General features: G+C 45.6%; 2 protein-coding genes across 5 annotated transcripts in view; both read right to left on the reverse strand.

Moving 5' to 3' along the window:
• Positions 1-4,651, reverse strand: part of TSPAN9 (tetraspanin 9) — a 172,064-nt gene extending 167,413 nt beyond the window's left edge. The window contains exon 1 of one of the 4 annotated variants that reach the window (XM_048294239.1): positions 4,546-4,651. The gene's annotated coding sequence lies outside the window, so the exon portion shown is untranslated. The remainder of the gene's footprint in view (positions 1-4,545) is intronic. The other 3 variants (XM_048294240.1, XM_048294237.1, XM_048294235.1) reach the window with 3 other exon arrangements.
• Positions 4,652-11,638: 6,987 nt separating this feature from the next.
• The window catches only part of TEAD4 (TEA domain transcription factor 4), a 51,096-nt gene continuing 44,390 nt past the window's right edge, over positions 11,639-18,344 (reverse strand). The window contains exons 9-11 of the mRNA XM_048295161.1: positions 16,115-16,255; positions 14,542-14,694; positions 11,639-11,877 (exon numbers count right to left, since the gene is read on the reverse strand). Of these exons, the coding sequence (XP_048151118.1) occupies positions 11,764-11,877; positions 14,542-14,694; positions 16,115-16,255 (408 nt within the window). The 3' untranslated portion in view covers positions 11,639-11,763. The remainder of the gene's footprint in view (positions 11,878-14,541; positions 14,695-16,114; positions 16,256-18,344) is intronic.

Here is an 18,344-nt window from a genome sequence, read left to right on the forward strand (position 1 = left end):
ACAGGAGGGAGGCTAAAAGGAGCTGCAGAAACAGCCTCTGGAAGTCAGTTTTAGGAGATCAGGAGAGATGAAGAGGAAGTGCAGAGCGCACTAGTGATATCTCTTTAGTCTCCAATAGAGCATCTTGTTACACCTCAGTAAAATACACAAAGGTTTGTTGTTGGGGAAGATGAAACAGGAAAGCCTTATAAATATGATTGCCTGACAAAAGATTTTGGGAATATGAAAACTACAGGTGACATCGAAATGAAAGCCACTTTTGAAATACCAAGTCTTAGTTACTGAACAACTGGAAAACAATGGTATGGCCGACTGAAGGTAATCCCCTCTTGATGGAACAATACCCTCTGCTTGCAGGCAGGTCCAAGGGTCAGAGCAGACCCTACTAGCTCAGCAGAAGGGGTCCAAAGAGTAGTTTTTAGAAGTTAAGATGTAACACTCTATGGTAATATAAGAACTCTTATAGGCTGTATGTAAATGCTATAGGATTTGTATCTTGTATTAGATTGGTTAGTGACAATTAGAATATTCAGTACAGAAGATGATTTATTGTATTGTAACCAGGACTTCACCATTCCATTCCATTCCATTCTATTCTCATCACTTCTTCTTCACTCTCTTTGCTCTCGCTCTCTCTTTCTCTTACCTGCTCACTCTCTTGCTCTCTTGGGCCTGCTCAGAGCTGCCAGCTGCAGCTCTGAGCAGTGCCCCTATACCCACGCCCTTTGCAATAAACCGCATGTCCCAAGATCTGACTATAAAGATCTCTCGTCTCCGTCCGTCCCGACCGTCCAAACTCCCCAAGCTCTTACAGTTTGTATCTTCCCAATGAGTACTTCTCCTCAAAATTAAATTCTAACATCATCACACTGAGTGAAGAGATGGCACTTCCTGAGCACATCCCTACTTTTCCACAATTTCACTGCCATGTAGAGAGGAAAAGACAAATATTTATTTCTGATCCACTCCCATTCTCTGGGTATTGCTAAGGTGGCCTCACCACGACCTCAATCCTAAGGTCTGTTAACAACCACAGCACAAATGGGGAGATGATCTGCTGGTCCTGGAAAGTTTATTCTATTTTCTAGAGAGTCAAAGAAGGCAGCTCTCAGATAAAGAGCTATTCCCTGGTCATACACTGTCTTTCCTCAAGCTCAGCACCATGCTTTACTGTCATTACACTTCCTGCATGAAATTTGAAAGAACATGGTTTGTTCTATTCCAGAACACATCTTTAAGTGATGTTACACTAAAAAGGCACTTTTTACTTTGACAATCACTAAAGGAAAACAAGTCTACAAATACAAAGTATTCCACTACCCACATACACACCTTTCCAGCATAAGCTCCTAGCATAGTGAGGAAAGTGTTTAATTTAATTTCATTCAGCATCTTAGCAACACATCAGCATCTTAAAACCTTCCTTCATTTCTTCATCTGGGGTATTTACAAGTATTGTCATAGTTTTACACACCTCCTTCCTTCTCAGACCAAATGGCTGCCTGATCTCAGGATCAGAGAATTCATGTTGGAGCAGGCCTGGGGGTGTTCCATCATGCTCTACCTTACACAGGGCCAGCTAGGAGGTCCCAACAGGACTTTATCTGCTTTGGCCTTGGAAACCTGTGAGGACAGACATTGCACAACCCCTCTGAGTAACATGTTCCAACATCTGATTGTCCTCATTGCAAGAAATGACATCGATCTTGAACCTCATTTCAACTTTCCTTTGCTGCCCCTCATGCAGCCACCACATACCAAACTGTAGAAGCTCTGTCTTCTGGAGAACCTCCTCTAAAGTACCAGAAGGTCTCTACAGGTCCCATCAAAGTTTTCTCCAGGCTGAACAAGCCTAGTTCCCTCAGCATATGATCCTCATGCTGTACCAGGGCTCTGAGAGCACTGAACAGCTTTTAAATGCTCTCTTAGCCTCACATCCATCCTCACTCTCTGCTTAAGGCACCAGGGACCCCATTTTAGCTCTGGCTGAGGCCTTCAGTGCCTGCCCCACCTGTGTCATAGCTGTGCCTGCCTCCAGCCATGTGTGTGAATCCTGGTCCTGGACCCTGTTGATGCAGATCCTGACCTGAGAAAATCACTTCCTTGGGTACTGGCTGCAGTCTTATTAAAACAGCCCTGAGTATTGTCAGCTGCCTTCACTTCCAGGGCACAACACTGGCTCGAGCTCAGCTTCTTTAAAGCATTCTCATCTCTTTTTGTCATGCATCAATAAATCTAGTGACATTCAACGTAGGAAACTAACGGGGCATCAGTCACTTGCAAACAGCACAACCCTGAAACATGACAAAAGGGAGAAACTGAGACAAGTTTTCAATTGTAAAACCCAAGTACCTCGGGAATATTAACATACTACTTCTAAAACAAGCACTCACTTCTGCTCCATACCAGCTCTCTCAGAATAATACCAAGACAAAGTCTCAGATTCTGTAGTGCAAACTTGCCAGTTTCACATGTGACACAAATGTGAAAGTAACTCCTCCAATCAGTGCTGCTACCTCAGTGTTGGTTTTCTATTTTAGTCTGTGCTCTTCCTGTGTTTCACTTTTCTATTGCAGTTTTTTAGTCTGTGTGTTTGGGGAGACAGGGGTTAAACACTAAAAATATACAGTTGTGATGGAAATACCCTCATGGACAGGCTGAGGTTTGGCATGCTTTGGAAGAAAATAACTTAAAATAGCACAGAAAGCAAAGACTGGGGGATATGCATCTCTGATAGCTACTTTCTGTTAAAATAACCAAAATAACTTAAGATAACACTGACATTCACAGTTAACCCTCTACCCTGCTCAACAGAGATGAACAGGGCCATTCTAACCCCAGAGCTTTGCCTGAATAATGCAAATGACGTTGCATTTGTTATGTTCTGACCCCGAGGTCTTCTTATGCAGCTTTATTAATGACAATTAGGCTTAAAGAAAGTACCCAAAACCAAGTTTGCCACAAGTCTCACAGCCCCATTATACAAAAAGCTTTGCCTGTAGGATTTTTAATATGATCATCACAGGTCTAAAAATATGAAAGGGAAAGATCTGGAGGCAGAAGCTATATTAGCTCCATCAGTTTTCACACTTGGAGCTCAGGCAAAATGAAAAATGGAAGCAAAGGACATAAAACTTTTTACTTGGTGTTCTCAACATCGCATTGATAATTTACCTTTTGACATTCTAAAAGTTATTGATTGCTAACTCTGAACCCACATTCCATGCCAACACAACTCATATGAATGCACACTTCAGTGGCTGCTATCCTTTGAAATTATACGACCCGGCTACAAAGGAGTCCACTACCAGCTTAACAAACAAACCATTAAAACAATTGGTGGCACCTGTTACTAAGAACTTTGCTACAGGAACATATTAAGTTTTGGCTTCCACAGGCAAACGTTTAGGCCCATCTAGGAATGGGCCAACAGCCCAAACAAACTGTGTGATTTAACTTTCATGGCTGTTCTAGAGAATATTTAACTTTTTCCCAGACATATCCCAGGTGACTTATGCCCAAGTCTTAAAGTAAGTTCAATGCAGTCAGGTAGGAAAATCAGGTGCCCCCATTCCTGTGGTTCAAACCACAGAACTATACAGAGTAAAAGCACAGAATGAAAGAGTTGATAAAAGGATTAAGTACAGAAATGCAGCTCATCCTCATAGCCTAGTTTTTCTCTTAACACAGCATCCCCATATCACAGTTCCTCCCTCCTGCCCATCAGAAATCCCCGGAGCTACAGGCCTTCCCTAGAGGCAGACCTCACAGAGCTCCCACCTCCCACCAGGAGCACGGGGACAGGCGGATATCCAAGATCCAGCAAGAAAAGTTTCCGAAAGCTTTAACAGGAAAAGGCCACGCTGGAGTCAAGTTTTACATAAGAAGGGGAAAGGCAGGAACCGCTGGCACCACCTCGGCGGGCGCTGCCGAGCGGAGCTGTCAGCCCACCGCGGGCTCGCTCCCATCCCGGCCGGAGCGCAGCCTCCCCTCACGCGTGTCCTGCGCGCTCCCAGCCCCTCACACCGCAGCAGCCTCGGGGGTGCGCAAGGCCACAGCAGAGGCAGCCCCCGCCTGCCAGCAGCGCTGTCCCAGCGGTGTGTTCCCCGCTGGCGGGGACAAATCCGTCCCTAGCCGAAGCCATCCGCTCCCGTGCGGGATGGGCACCGCGGGTTCCCCGGCCGAGAGCAGGACCGCGCACGCAGACGCCACTGGGCTCGTCTCATCCCTCTGAACTAACTTTCCTGTTTCCGCAAAAATCACACAGGCACCGGAGGGGGTGGGGGGTTATTGTTTCCAGCAAACACTCCTCACCCCTACGAGCCACCCGCACCCCTCCCGCACCCCCATCCCGCCGGGACCCCGCCGCTCCCCAGCATCTCCAGCGGCCGGGCCGGCATCCCGCGACCCTCGCGACCTCCGCGACGGGCAGCCCCCGGCACCCCCGCCCCGGGCCGCCCCGCTCCTGCCATGTCCCGTCTCCCAGGGCCGGGAATCGCCCGCAGGTCCCCGCCGCCCCTCGCCCCCCGCGGCGCCGGGTCTCACCCGCGCGTCCCTGGGCCGGGCCGGATGGGGCCGAGAGCTGGGGGAGCGGCGGAGGTACGGCAGGACACGGCCCCAGCTCCTGCCAGCGGAAACGGGAGGAGGGGCTCGGACCGGCGTTACCGAGCGGGGAGGAGCTGGGGGCGCTGCCCAGGGGAGGCTCCAGCCCCGCGGAGGAGGGAAGGGAGGGATGGAGCAAGGGAGCGTTGCCGGCCCCCTCCTCCAGCGCACGCCACCCGCTCCATCCTGCGCCCGCCGGAGCCCCTTAGGCAGAGCTGTGCCTGGAGCCCGCCCCTCTCCCTTTTTCCCCCGCGGGACCCTCCGGAAGCCCCTGGGGTGGGCGCCAGGAGCATCCCCCGGCGCACCCTCCCGGAGCTGGCGGGATGCACCGGGGCGGGGGGCACCGACCGTCCCCCCTCAGCTGCCCCCTGCCCCGAGGGAGCCGCGGCGGGACGGCCCCTCCGGGCTCAGGTCGGCGGGGTGGTGTCCGTGCCCGCAGGCGGCCGTGAGCGCAGCCCTGACCGCTGCTGCAGACGGCGAACCCGGGCTCAGATGCTCGGTGGTCCGCAGCCCACCACGACTGCCTGTGTGTTGCTATGGCTTCTAGCATAGGGAGAAAGCATGTCTGAGTGCTCCTCTGAGCGTTCTGCGGTCGCAGCAGGAGTTGTAGACAGGTGTGGGTCGGTCTCCTCTCCCAGGTAACAAGTGATAGGACGAGAGGAAACAGCATCAAGCTGTGCCAGGTGAGGTTTAGATCGGACATTAGGAAATATTTCTTCACTGAAAGGGTGTTCAAATATTGGAACGGATTGCTCAGGAAAATGGTGGAGTTACTATTCCTGGAAGTATTCCAAAAATTAGTATATATGGTGCTTAGAAAATTGTTTTAGTGGTGGATGTGGCAGTTCTGGGTTAATGGCTGGACTCTTGGAGGTCTTTTCCAACCTTAATGATTCTTATCTGTGGTGCTGTGTGAGACAGGGCCATAAGGGAATTCCTTTGAGATCACACAGAAAGTCCCCACCTGCCTTCCCCTGGGGGACAGTGGAAGTGCAACAAAAACTTAATGAAGCCAACTTTAAACACTGTCCCCAGCAGAAGAGTTGTCTTAACACAGCTGGGTAACGTTCTGGCATGGACCACTAAGTGAAGTGTTACATGGTGGGGAAACAACCTAGAAGTGGGGCAGAGATGCTTACAGTAGACCAATGCAGCTACGGACATGGGCCTCCTGAGAGGAACTGTATTTTACAGTGTATGAAGAGCAAGTCAAGGCTTTAGCGTAAATGTTTTTGCAGAAGGAAGATCTTATTTCACATTCCTAGGTCCCCTGTGTATTCTCATTTCCTTCTCGGGTGCTGCTGCTGCTGTCACACTTCTCAATTCAAGGGGATGTCCACATCAAATATATTCTCTCATACCTTCCATTGTGTCCTAAGTGGATTTTTATGAACTGCTTGGTTCAACAGACTCGAACCATCCTGGTGGCAGTGCTTCCAGCAACACAACTGTCATTTGCTGCATGTTTGTTTCTCTCCCTCCCAGCTGTTTGTCATTTATTTATGTACAGAAGTACACAAATATTGCTGTGTTTACCTTAAAGCAAGCAATGAAGGAAATATGTCTTGCAATGCAGCAGGAGATAAAGAGATCTCTGGAGAGAACTTCTTTTGGTTCTTTGGTTCCAGACTCCAAGAAGAATCCATCTCCTGGATGCTGTAGCTCTAATGCAGTAAATCCCGCTATACCTGAGCACTGAAGGATCTTCTTTTCAGAATTGTTGCCAATCTTTAAATAACTCATAACTTATTTGGAAATAAACAACCACTTCCTGAAAGACAAGTGGCACAGGAAGTCAGCAGACAATGAGGACACATTTGACAGTTTTGGTGGTGGTGTTATTGTTGGTTGGTTGTTTACTCTGAAAGAAGCAGCATGATGTTGTGTTCTTTACCTGTTGCATAAGCACAAGCGGCTTCATACTCAGATATATGGGATTTCTATTGTTCAAGTCAAAGCAAAAAATAGATATGTGAAATCAAGTCATCATTTTGTGTCTACCTTGGAAAGAAGGTAAAAAGTGCATGGGAAGAAAATAAAACATATATGGGAGCTTTGTATGAGCATGATCATTTAGGGAAGAGCTTGAGGATCACTGTGAAACTGAGGACTGGAGTGGCTGATACTGCAGATACACTTTCTACCAAGGAAACTGCATTTCTCTGCAGGTCTCTTCTCATTTATGCCAGTAAGTTTAGGAAAGTAATCTCAGTTAGACCTGTGTTTCAGCTTCAACTAGCTGTCTTCCACATGCAACCAAATCTAACATGGGGGCACTCTGATGTTGTCCATACAGTGAAGAACAGAAGGAGTTGCACCTAATCAGCATCTTTTCCCAGGCAACCAGCAACAGGACCAGAGGACACAGTCTTAAGCTGCACCAGGGGAAGTTTAGGCTAGACCTTAGAAAAAAATTCTTCACAGAATGAGTAGTTCAGCATTGGAATGGGCTGCTCAGGGAGGTGGTGGGGTCACTGTCCCTGGAGGTGTTTAAAAAATACTGGATGTGGCACTTAGTGCCACGGTCTAGTTGATAAGGTGGTGTTAGGTCAGAGGTCAAACTTGACAATCTCAAAGGTCTTTTCCAACCTAGTTAATTCTGTGATTCTGTGTACCTGAATCCATGGCATCTGGCCAGCAAACCTAAGGGCTACATGCAGCTTTTGAGAACAGCTTTGAGGCATCTAGAAACAGATGCTTTCCAGTGTGATTGACAGGATGTCAACTGTATTAGCAAATCTGTGGCTTTGGTGCCAGCCACCAATTTCAGATGAAATGATAACATGGCAACAGAGCTGAGTGCTGTGGAGAAATTAAGGAGGTTGAAAATCAAAATCTATGCTCCTCTTTTTGTCAGAAAGAGATCATCCATCTAGACTCTCTAACTTTGCTATATTCTGGTTCTTTGCATCGTTACTGCTGTATTCTGCACCTGAAGGAGATGAGGGCGGTGCTTCTCTTTAATGATGCTCTATTTGTTTTCCTCAGAATGAGCACCACTACTTCTGCATGTCATTTAAGAGGCCAAAAATTGTATGAATCACAGATTTGGAGTCTTGACTAATTGCTGAACCAGCATGTTAAATGCAGGCAAACATAGCTACTAATGTAGTAGATCTGGATCTGGTGTCCAAAAGGATTGGGACTGCACCACAGTCTGTGAGGTTACTGACAAAGCTGTGGTCAAGCTTCTGGCTAGCTTTCCCTTGTAGAGAGTAGCCCTGATCTTGCTGTTTCATTGCAAGCATGCAAGTTGTCTGCTGCCTTCCTGCTTGGTTTTGATATAGACTGTGCTTGCAGGACTGATGAAACAGCATGGCACCCTGGCAGCTTCTTGAAGGCTCAGCATGTGTTGCTCCTCCTCTTCTACAGATCTAGAGCAAGTTTGAAGGTGTTCTCACCTGTCTGAATTAGTTCTTATTCTTTGCTGTGACCACACAAGTTCTTCAACTCCTTCATCTAGTCCAGGATATCAAAGAAGCAAGACAAAAATGAGCTGGGAAATGGGGAAGAAAAGGTCACTAGGAAACCATTGCACCAAAGGCTAAAGCATGTGTGTAACACTCAAGGAAATAAAGATTCTTGGGTCTAGATATTGAAGTAGAAAGAGATTTAAATTCAATCCCTACCTTTGCCTCTAGGCCTACCTACGTGTTTTCTTTGTTGGCAATGTCAGCTTAAGAAGTTCCCACCCCCTCACCACAGATACATGAATGAATTCAAATGAACTTGTCTTACCTGAACTGTTCCTTTTGGCTTTGAAGTGAGGATGAAGGGAGAGCTCCTGTCTTGCCTAGTTCTGTGTTGCTCAGACCCATGGTCTGTTGTGCCTTATCTCAGAAGACTATCAGTAAGTGGAATCATTTATTAATTCAGTTTGATGTGATTCCACAAGCAGATGTAGCTGCACAAATTAGGGCTGATAAACTGAAGCATGTACATTTAAAAAAAAGGGAGTCAGTTAAATGGAAATTTTCTAAGTGCTTTGTTATAAAGAAAACATGGATATATAGATTTTGTCACTTTACCTTCTAATGTCTCAGTGTTGTGGCTGTAAAGTGACCAGGGGAATCAGCTTTTACTGTTTCATCCTTTGATTTTACAGCAAGTTCTTACAAGCTAAGGTTAACAATTCTGATATTTCTGCCCCAACAGAAATTAAGCTTGTAAGACACTGATACCCTCATTTGTTGTTGGTTCTTTAGAGTTCAATTTAGCCTTTCCTCTTGAAACTAGGCTATCTCCTTTTTTACATATGCTGCTATTTTGTGTTTGCTTTGCTTTATTTTTAGCAAAATTGCAGCTGGCTCTTAGTTCTGATGCACTGTCTGGTTTCTTCTGGTGAAATTCCAAGAAAGGAAGCCTTAGGGACAGAGAGCTACAGTCCTTCCAGTCTTTGAAGTATTTTTGCATGGATCTCACCCATTCTGCAAGGGAACAGAAGCCTTTTAGTCCAGATCAAAACTTCCAGTACTTCTTTTGCCTCATAGCTTTACTAAATCATCTTCATCTGATGGCCTACATAAAAGCAAGCTCTGCCAGAGACATAAATTTTCTTTTCATTTCTCCACTGAGTTTCAAAGGCAGGTAGATGTCTCTTGCTGACCCTGGTTATTGACACCAGGGAGCTGTGAACTCCAAGAGCAAGCACAGAAAGGAATAGTGCCAGAGAAGAGTCTTCCATTGCTATTAAGTTGAAAAAAAACCCTGCATGAGTGTCCTCAAATCAACTGTGCAGAGATTTCATCTGTTCCTCAGCCTGTTGGTTTGTGTTTACTACTACCTTGATAACATCTTAAAACTTTGCTTAATGTGGTTTTACTCATGATCAGCTAATGGACTAAGTGGACGGCTCATCTTCTTCAGGGACTGATTTCCATAGGATCTGCTGTTGTGGTGTAACCCTGTGGTGAATGCGTGCAAGGCACCAGGCTCATGTTTGCAGGAGAGTACAAATATACATCACAAGGAATTTTCCATTGCTGAGGACTTTCTCTGCCCTTTCTCTGTTCAGGCTTCATTTCAAAACATTGTTGTCTGCATTGGCCAAAAATACTTTTCCCAAGGGTCAGTCTTTTTTCTCATTAGCGAGGTTTTATTTGATTTGTTGCCTGCTCCACGCATGGTTCAGAGATCAGGAAGGAAATTGCACAGGGCTGAAATAGGCAGGTGCATGCATCAGCAATGGACTGTAGTTGGTGCCATTCATACCTACATGGCCAGCTGGAGGGGCTGGCTGGTTTGCAGAGATTTAGTTAATTCAGTCCTGGGTGGCTTGGTCACCTGGCTGGGACTAGCATTAACACCCGATGGATGGGCAAGGGCAGCCTGTGCTTGCAGGGAATTTTTATGTGTAGCACAGAACAGCAGGTATTTCAAGATGCTTTGTTTTCTAGGTGTTTAAAGTACTTGGCTCATCTTTCTCCAAGCTTGACTGATTCTGGTTACCAGGTATGTAGATCTTCTGGAAAGCTGTTGGCATCTGTGCTCTGTATTGCTGTTCGGAGGTCAGTTCTTGAAGGTATTTTTTTGTCTTGGAGAGAGCAGGCAGAGCAGGAACTTGGTGTAGATTTTGCTAAGTAAGTGCAAGCAGAATTTCTGTTCTTGACCATTTTGGCTCCTGCACAGAGAAGGTTACCAGCACTAGCCCTGCAAAGTCCTTAATACTAGCCTCTGAGAATGCAGGGTCTGCAAGATTGGGAGGAAAAAAATATATGGAACACTTTTCCCATAATAAGAAACTAACCATCCTTCTCCAGCTCTGACTTCATGGCATCGTCTTTGCTATCCTCCTTACCCTTGTCCTTTCCTTCCCATGCTTCAAAGCACAGGGTATGCCTGGTGAAGACTCATCCCTGTCAGGGACCTCCCACGTGCAAATGGAAACGCACACTTTTACAGTTACAACAGATCAACTGGCATGCAATGGCTTAACGAGGAGGTAAGTCAATTAGTCCCCCTTCCACATTAAATTGATTGTCCAGGCCATGGGACTCTGGCTGGCCACCCAATAAATTTCCTGTTCAACAGCTGCCAGAGAGCATCATGCAAACCACCTCTTCCCTCAGAGCAACATGAATGGCTGCATCTTTCCCCCACATCAGCAGCATTGTGGGGACCAAGATTATTGCCTCTCAGTGACTCCTGAACAGACAACCTCAGTTTACAAGTAAAGCAGAGAGGCTGTATTTGATTGCCTTGGAAACACACAATTTGCTGGCCAAATGATATTCTGTGCAATACTTGTGCACCTCACTGTCTGCAGCTAACAGGTGGGACAATTCGACCTCTGTAAACAATTATTTTGCTAGTGCACAAGAGCACAGCCTGGCTCACTGAGCATTAGTAGCAGTGCAGGATCAGAAGCAAAAGCAGCAAGAATTATTTTACTCTGTCATGTCATCAGACTTGATACATAGAGGAAATCTGCTGGGCAAGACAACATGATTTAACATACCCAATTTTCTAAGCAAAACTTCACTTAAAACACACAAAAAAAGGCTGGTCTCTCACTGTCAGGCACAGAAGAGAGGGAAAAAGAAATGAGCCACTAACAGAGCAAGGCAGAATGAGCCTGTGACTGCACAACTGCTGATGTGGACAGCTGGACAGGCAGCTGTGCAGGATAGCTGTGCAATTTCTATACAGACACGTGCCCACGTATGTCTAACTGGCACCTATATAAATGTATGGTAACCGTGTCTGTGCATGTGTTGACTTTCACATGAGTGTATATGAGTGCACACACTCAGACCAGGTGTAGCATGAACATGTTCAACCTGTTCACATGTGGTCAGAGTTGTGGAAGCTGCTGCCATTGCCACTGGCCTACCTGTATGCTCAGGTGCATACACTCCTTTTGTGTGTGTGATCACACCCGGGGTGTGCACTGTGGGAAATGCTTTTCATGGGATGCTGATTCTGGTGAGACCCTTAAGCAGCCATTTGCCTGTTCCCTTGACTCCAAGTGTTTTTCCCATTTGCACAAAACTGGAGATAGAAACTTCACTCTATCAATCACAAACCAGCTCAGAGGTACTTTTCTGAAAATACACAATATCTGCAGTTTATTTTTCAGTTTGGTATGGGGGGCAGGGGTTGTTCAAGCACAGACTTTTTTCTTAGACATGCATTCCATGGACATCTCAGGGCAGAGAGTCTCTAGTCCTTCACCAGCCGGTAGATGTGATGCTGGGCACCATGGTCACTAGTTGATACTTCAAAAACATATGCTATGCACAGCAAGGTCTCCTGTGTGTCCCTGTTTGTCACAACCTAGACAGAAAAGAAGAAGAAGCTGAAATGGCAACTGCTATTTCTCTGCTTAAATATTCCAACACATTTAACATAAAGCAGAAAGTCAGTAATAGACAAAGAACAGAGAAGTGCAGGATTGATACACAGCTTGACCACCACAAGCCCCAGTCTGTGTGCCCACACACCAAAGCACTTTTGCAGCCTCAGAACTAAAATGCAATAAAGAGACAGGGAGGTGAGCAGAGTCCACTGGGAGGAAAAGTCCACTATGACCAAGCAGTGACCACATTAGTGGATGCAGGTCCATCAGGTCCTCTACTTCCCACCCTTGCTGTTGCAGATTTCAGCAGAGGGAAAGTGTTTCACCCATAAAAGCTCTTTTTGCTCTGTTTGTTGGGTATAAGAGGCCCCCTCCTGTGGCACATCCACTCCTGTTCACACATATATCACAGCCACAGTGAATTGTTTCCCTTCATCTGCTCCTGCTTGTCAGTGGTAGACACAGAATGTGAAGATTAGAGAGCATAACTTCTTTAACAGGAGACTTACGGATTTGACTCCATTACACCTCCCATTCCATGCACTGTAGGTGTTGGGGGAAGGATGGCTGCTACACTCATGCATTCTTACAGAAGCTCCTTTTTTCCCATTTTTTCCTACAGCCCCTCAGGACCCTTAGCTTCTCTACAACGTGACTCTGTCAGCAGCATGGTGAAGGAGCAGTGCTGTCCTAGTTTCTGCAGCATGCACTACGTGGCAGAGACAAGAGAAATATTGCACTCAGAACTCCCAGCTCAGCTTCCCTTTCTCTGTCACTGCACAACTTTGCACATTCTTGTCACCTGAGTTTGTGCCATAGCTAAAGTTCTCTCCTGCTGGAGGAGACAGATTTTTATCAGCAGTAGCACCAACTCAGCTGCAGAAGAAAAACATTCCAGCTGGAGTCTTACACTGTACCACAGCCTAATTGTTCTTGTGAAAACAGGAAGAAAATAGCTGTTTTCAAACTTGCTTATTAATTTTAGCAGTCTGATTTTGGTCTATTCTGCTTTCTTTTCTTACTTCATGATTGGGTTTGCAGTTGGACTCCTTTCTTTGGCAAGATGTGGTGAGTTACACACATCCAGGTGTGGTAAGGCACCAGGCCCTTTTCTGAAAAAATGAGCTCTGAAATCTTGGGAGTGCTAGATCCAGGAAATGTGCAAAGCAAGATAAATGATGCTTGTGGGATTAGGGATATCTAAGCTCATAAAAGGGTGTACAAAAAAATATTAGACTTGCCTCAAAGTTGGTAGTGGGGACTGAGAGCTACCAACATGCATTACATTATGCATTTTTCAGCTCCCCGGTGGGGAGTGAGCTCAGGCTGCTGCTCAGGGAGCAGGTGCACCTTCATCTTGCACAGGACTGCAAGGCAGTGTGTGCCAGCATCCACATGGGACATGCCTTCAGTGACAGAAGGTAAGGGAAGGACATGAGATTTCTCAAAACATAAAGCCCCTGAGGAAGTAAAATGATGTGACAGCTTTTTTTAATAGAATTTATAGGAAGTGCTGGCCTGACTGAGGAATGAAGCGTGCAGAAAGCAGCTTCAGTGTTCCTCAGTATGGATTACAGCACACAGGTCTTCCATCTCTCTGCCTCTGTCCCTTTCATGCTTTTGCTCATCTAGAAGAACTCTCAGCATTTATACTCCTCATTTCTTCCCGATGTTTAAGATTTTAATACAAACATGGAAGAGTTAACTTCTTAATGCCCTGTGAGGTATATTATTAACCCAGTGTTTTACAGCTGATGTATCTGAGCCACAGACCAGTGAAATGAGTTGCCTGCAGTTATCCAACATCCTCAGAGAATGGAATGAAAACCCCTTTGATTTCCATTCTTTCATACAGCCACCAGCACCTCTTCTACTTACCCAGCCTCACGTTCTTTGGGCGAGGATCTCTGACACCTCTTACAGAGGCAAACACAGAATTCAGTCCATTAGAAAAATCCACCTTTTAAGATGTCTGCCCTCTTCCCAAGTTTAGGTTGCATCTGAGCCTGGAAAGGCTCCCAGTATAACAAAACACTAATGCAGATCTAACTGCCGTAGCCTTGTAAAATCCTCACCTACCTAGAGGTTGCGGTGATTCAGGTGGTGTCACAGAGCTTCCCCACACCATGCCCCTTCCTTTGCATGTCTCCATTTTATTTACAGGTCCAGGATGGTTCTGAAGACACTGCTTCTCCCCCTCCCCCCATCTGGTCAGTGAAGAACTCTTTGCACAGAAAAATTTTATAGCCACTCAACAGTGCCCTCGTGGTTTTTTTACCTTGAAAAAAAAGGGCCAGGGCACAGAAAGGACCTCAACATTTGTGAAATACTGGAATGAGCATTTCCTTCACTGACTTTTTCATCATTCCCCTTCCTTGGTCTCTCTGCCTCCTGAGCTCTCCCTTTATTTTTCTTTTTATCTCTCTCTTAGCCCAGGTCTCTCAAATTCTTTTGCTGCTCCTCTGCATGAGTTACTATCTGTAGAGCTCCATAAATGGTCTTGAAGTGCAATACACATGAAAGACACTAAGTTCAATTAGATGCTGAGCTAAAAAAGGAAATCTGCTTTGACTCTCAACACTGAACTCCTGCATGGTGCTTACTTGTTGCCAAGTTGCACCAAAAACAGTTGAAGTTCCCACCTGTAAGATAGTGAAGTTCTCCAGCACACTGTTCATCATGTACTTCTCGGGAAGGTGCTTGAGTTTGTGGATGAAGTTGATCATGTATTCGCAGAGAGGGGAGCGGTGGATGCGGTAGGAGTAGTGTCCGTTTTCATAGCGCGCATACTCTGTCTGCAATGCAAAACACAGAAGGGGCACGTGGGGCTACGCTGTCACACCAGTGACACTAAGCACAGAAAGGGACTCAGAACAGGAAAATTACAGTGGCACTTTCAAATAATTTTATTAACAATGACCACAGTGCTTTGCACCAAAGTCAGTCCCTTTGAGCCCTCCAATTTCTTTGGCTTGATTTCTTTTTTTTTTCTTTAGAACAGTGGGTTCCAGCTTATGAGCAGCAAACTCTCAGGGCACTGTGAAAGGTAACTAAGAGCAACAGACCAATTGTCACCTACACTACAGTCTGCATCCCTACTAGAAAAATATTAGGTGTGAATAAACTGAAAAAGGTAATAACTGCTGTTTTAGCAAGACCAGGAAGTAATGATAGTAATAGTATGCTCAGGATGCTTTACAGCTAAAAAAAGACGAAAGCCTTCTGGTACCTGTGCTAGAGATCATAGAGCTCTGCTCCCCTTTAGGAGAGGGTCTGGCCAACCATACACAGAGGGATTTTCTTGTTCACATTCACACCTTAGCTCCTGTATATTTTATTTGTCTTTGAAGAGAAACTGAGGCCATATTCTATGATTTCACAGCAGACCCTTAAATGCCTGTAACATCCTTTCACCCCAGAAGCTCAGTCTTCTTTCCTGTGAACCAAGACACTTTCCTTTGGCCTCTCTGTCCCACCTGCGAATACTTAACTGGACTTTAGGAATGCCTATTGTGTGACTGGAGATGGGTCTTGGGGAAGGATGCACCTTGAACTGACTGCTGACACAAGAACAGCTGGTGTTCTGCACCAGCATCTCAAGGCTCCTTGAGAAACAGGGCAGCAGGAGGCATGTCAAAGCAGCTCTCTTAGCAGCTGAATGCGGCATCAAAACTAATTTCTTCAATGCCAGTTATATACATGATTTTGCAGTTCCCCTGTTGCTCAAGCTGTCAGTGTACAAGCTCTAGGTCATATAAAACTGTAAGACCATAAATCATTACAGTCAATTAATGGCTATAGTCTATAAATGATCTGTTCAAAAACACAGACGAGAGTGAGGTGTTGCTTATATGTTTTCACTTTTCTGGACTACAAAACAAGGGGTCTGTGTCTCCTAGCTTTCCTTTGTTTCCCAAAAAGCCCCAGAGAATCACCAGAGCTAAGAGTCTTATGTATTTACATCTCCTCAGAAACTGAGATAGAAGGGAAAAGCAGCAAACACTACCAGATCTTCAGTGAAGTCCTGAGACAGGGCCATGTTGCAGGCTCAGTAATCTTACACCTGGCATGTCTCAGAAATAGTCTGTGGCATCCGTCTCCCTGACAAGAAGCATGAAATATATTTTGCCTTGAGATACAAAGGCAGGATGCAAATACTTGAAGTGAGAAAACAGCAGCCAGAGAGAACCTTGCACCCAGGTGTCTGCTCCTTACCTCTACTTTCTCTACCACCTGCTTTCCAAAGGAACACACTTTGGTGGAACAGGTAATGACCATGTTTTCTGGGCTCTCGTATTGGCTGGAAACGCCATAGAAAGATCTGGATTCATCTTCAATATTGGTATTCAAATCAGCCTGCCAAAAAAAAAGAAAAAAAATTTAGATGGTTATCAACAGATGGTTGTGGCATTTTCTCACCATTACCTTGTGTAGCCAAGATAGTAAAGTATTGGAGTGTCCCAAGCTCCTTAAGCAGACCAGTGTGCATTGAGCAAGCGAGAGAAATCTGAAGAGTGTTGAATAAAATCCCATTCCCACTTCAGAAAATAGTGGTGTGGATTTGCATACGCATTGGGGAAATCTGGTGGAAGATCCTCCTAACATTAAAAACATATGATACAGCTTGGAGGTACTCACAAAGCATGTGGAGAGCTGACTGCAGAAACAGAGCAGTGCAACAGACAGGCTAGACTGGGCTGACTCACCAAGGAAGGAAAATAACGGTAAAGCAACAGTAAAAAAGTTGGTAAGGGAAAACAGACAGCAGGGAAAAGGAACGTGTGGGTACACACACACATCAGGCTCCAGTACTATGATATAAAGACTGTAAATAGACAGGATGCAACATAAGGAATGTAGGTTACTGATGGATCCAGCCCAGTTACACCTGAATTCAAACCCATCTCCATTAGCAGCCACAGTTTTCAAATGTGAGTGCCTAAGGCTGGCCAACCAAAGCTTCCGGTTGGGACTTAACTCCTAAAAAGCCTGGCTCTCTGAAGCTTCCACCAGGGGTCATTCCAACCACAGTTATGAACCAAGTGGCGGTTCCCTTAAGCTCTGGAAACACTAAGGGAGTGTGGGAAGTCCCAGCTCAGCTTCCTCCCCTTCAAAACCGAAAGGGCAGAGCTTCTCTGTGCTCCACAAGCCCAGGTGCTAATTTAACTCAGCATAAAAGCAAGGATCGGTTCCCATAGGCCGCTCCAGAGCATTTTATTCTTCCAGCTGAACCAAGGGAAAGAGGAAACTGAAGAAAGAGTGTTCCTGCTACAGTGGATACACTGTGAATAGGACAGCATTAAATGCCATTCTAGCAGGGTTTTCTTAACCAGTGTCAGTGAAGAGTTTTTATTTGACATCTAGAGCAGCACTAAGGACAAGCAATGATAGCTTTGGAACGAGACCACCACAATAATGAATACCTCTCTTTCTTTGCCATGCAAAATACCTGTCTCTTCTTTGCCATGAGATAATAAATACTGTTAGCTTAGCAGTCTTAAGGAGCAATTTCACAAAAGGTTTAGGTCAGTCTAGAAAGTGCCAGTCAAGTTTTCTCCCCATCTGTAGACACATGAGCTTGCTGCTGCCTTTGTGCCACCACATAAGATGAGGGCACAAAGATTGCCTGTTTTCATAGCAATGCATACTCGGGGTTGGCTTGAGTCTCTTCAGAAACCGCACCTCAGAGTTGTAGTTTGATGATGCCAGGCTGGTCCTGACCCCAAGAGAGAGCAGTCTCACTCTTCCAGAGCAGTTTGTGCTTCCCCATTCCTGCTGTACTGACACATTTCTGTAGCTGTATCACAAGGCTCACTGAGGAATTGCTCAGCTAGGTCTCAGTGGGATCAGTTCCCTGGCCTGATTCAGAAACACTTGTGTGTGTTCAAACAAAGAACGTGTGTTGGGAGGATGGGCAGCAACAGGGAAAGCAGAAGGCAGGACAGCTTCTTCTAGTGAATTATTATGGTCATGCTGAAGACCTTGATATTAAATAACTGTAGTTATGCAGCTACTTTCTTTGTACCACAAATGTACATGAATTAGATAGTAGCAGTTACTCTGTTCTGGTTTTTTATTGAATTACTGTATTGTAATACTGTACTTTAATACTGTAATACTCACTTCCATGTCAATGCAACTAACTCTATTATTTCACCCACACTCCAACTGTCTGAATAAAGATTAATTTCTTCCCTTCTCCAAAGAGGAACTAGACCAGGAGTCCTTCACAATATTTTTCATCTGTTTCCCTTGGGAGTGATAAACACAATGTATGGACTTGATTCCGCTCTTCCAAAGAAATTGTCCCACTGAGTCAAAAAGAACAAAGGGTCAAGGCTACAGAGGCTTGGTCAGGCCTCTGCTACATAAACATAACAGAGGCTCTCACTGCAGAACCAGACAACCATTTTCAAGGTCTCACTAGTAAAGTTAAGGTTACATT

This window comes from Corvus hawaiiensis, chromosome 2 (genome assembly GCF_020740725.1).
Source record: "Corvus hawaiiensis isolate bCorHaw1 chromosome 2, bCorHaw1.pri.cur, whole genome shotgun sequence".
Taxonomy (NCBI): Eukaryota; Metazoa; Chordata; class Aves; order Passeriformes; family Corvidae; genus Corvus; species Corvus hawaiiensis.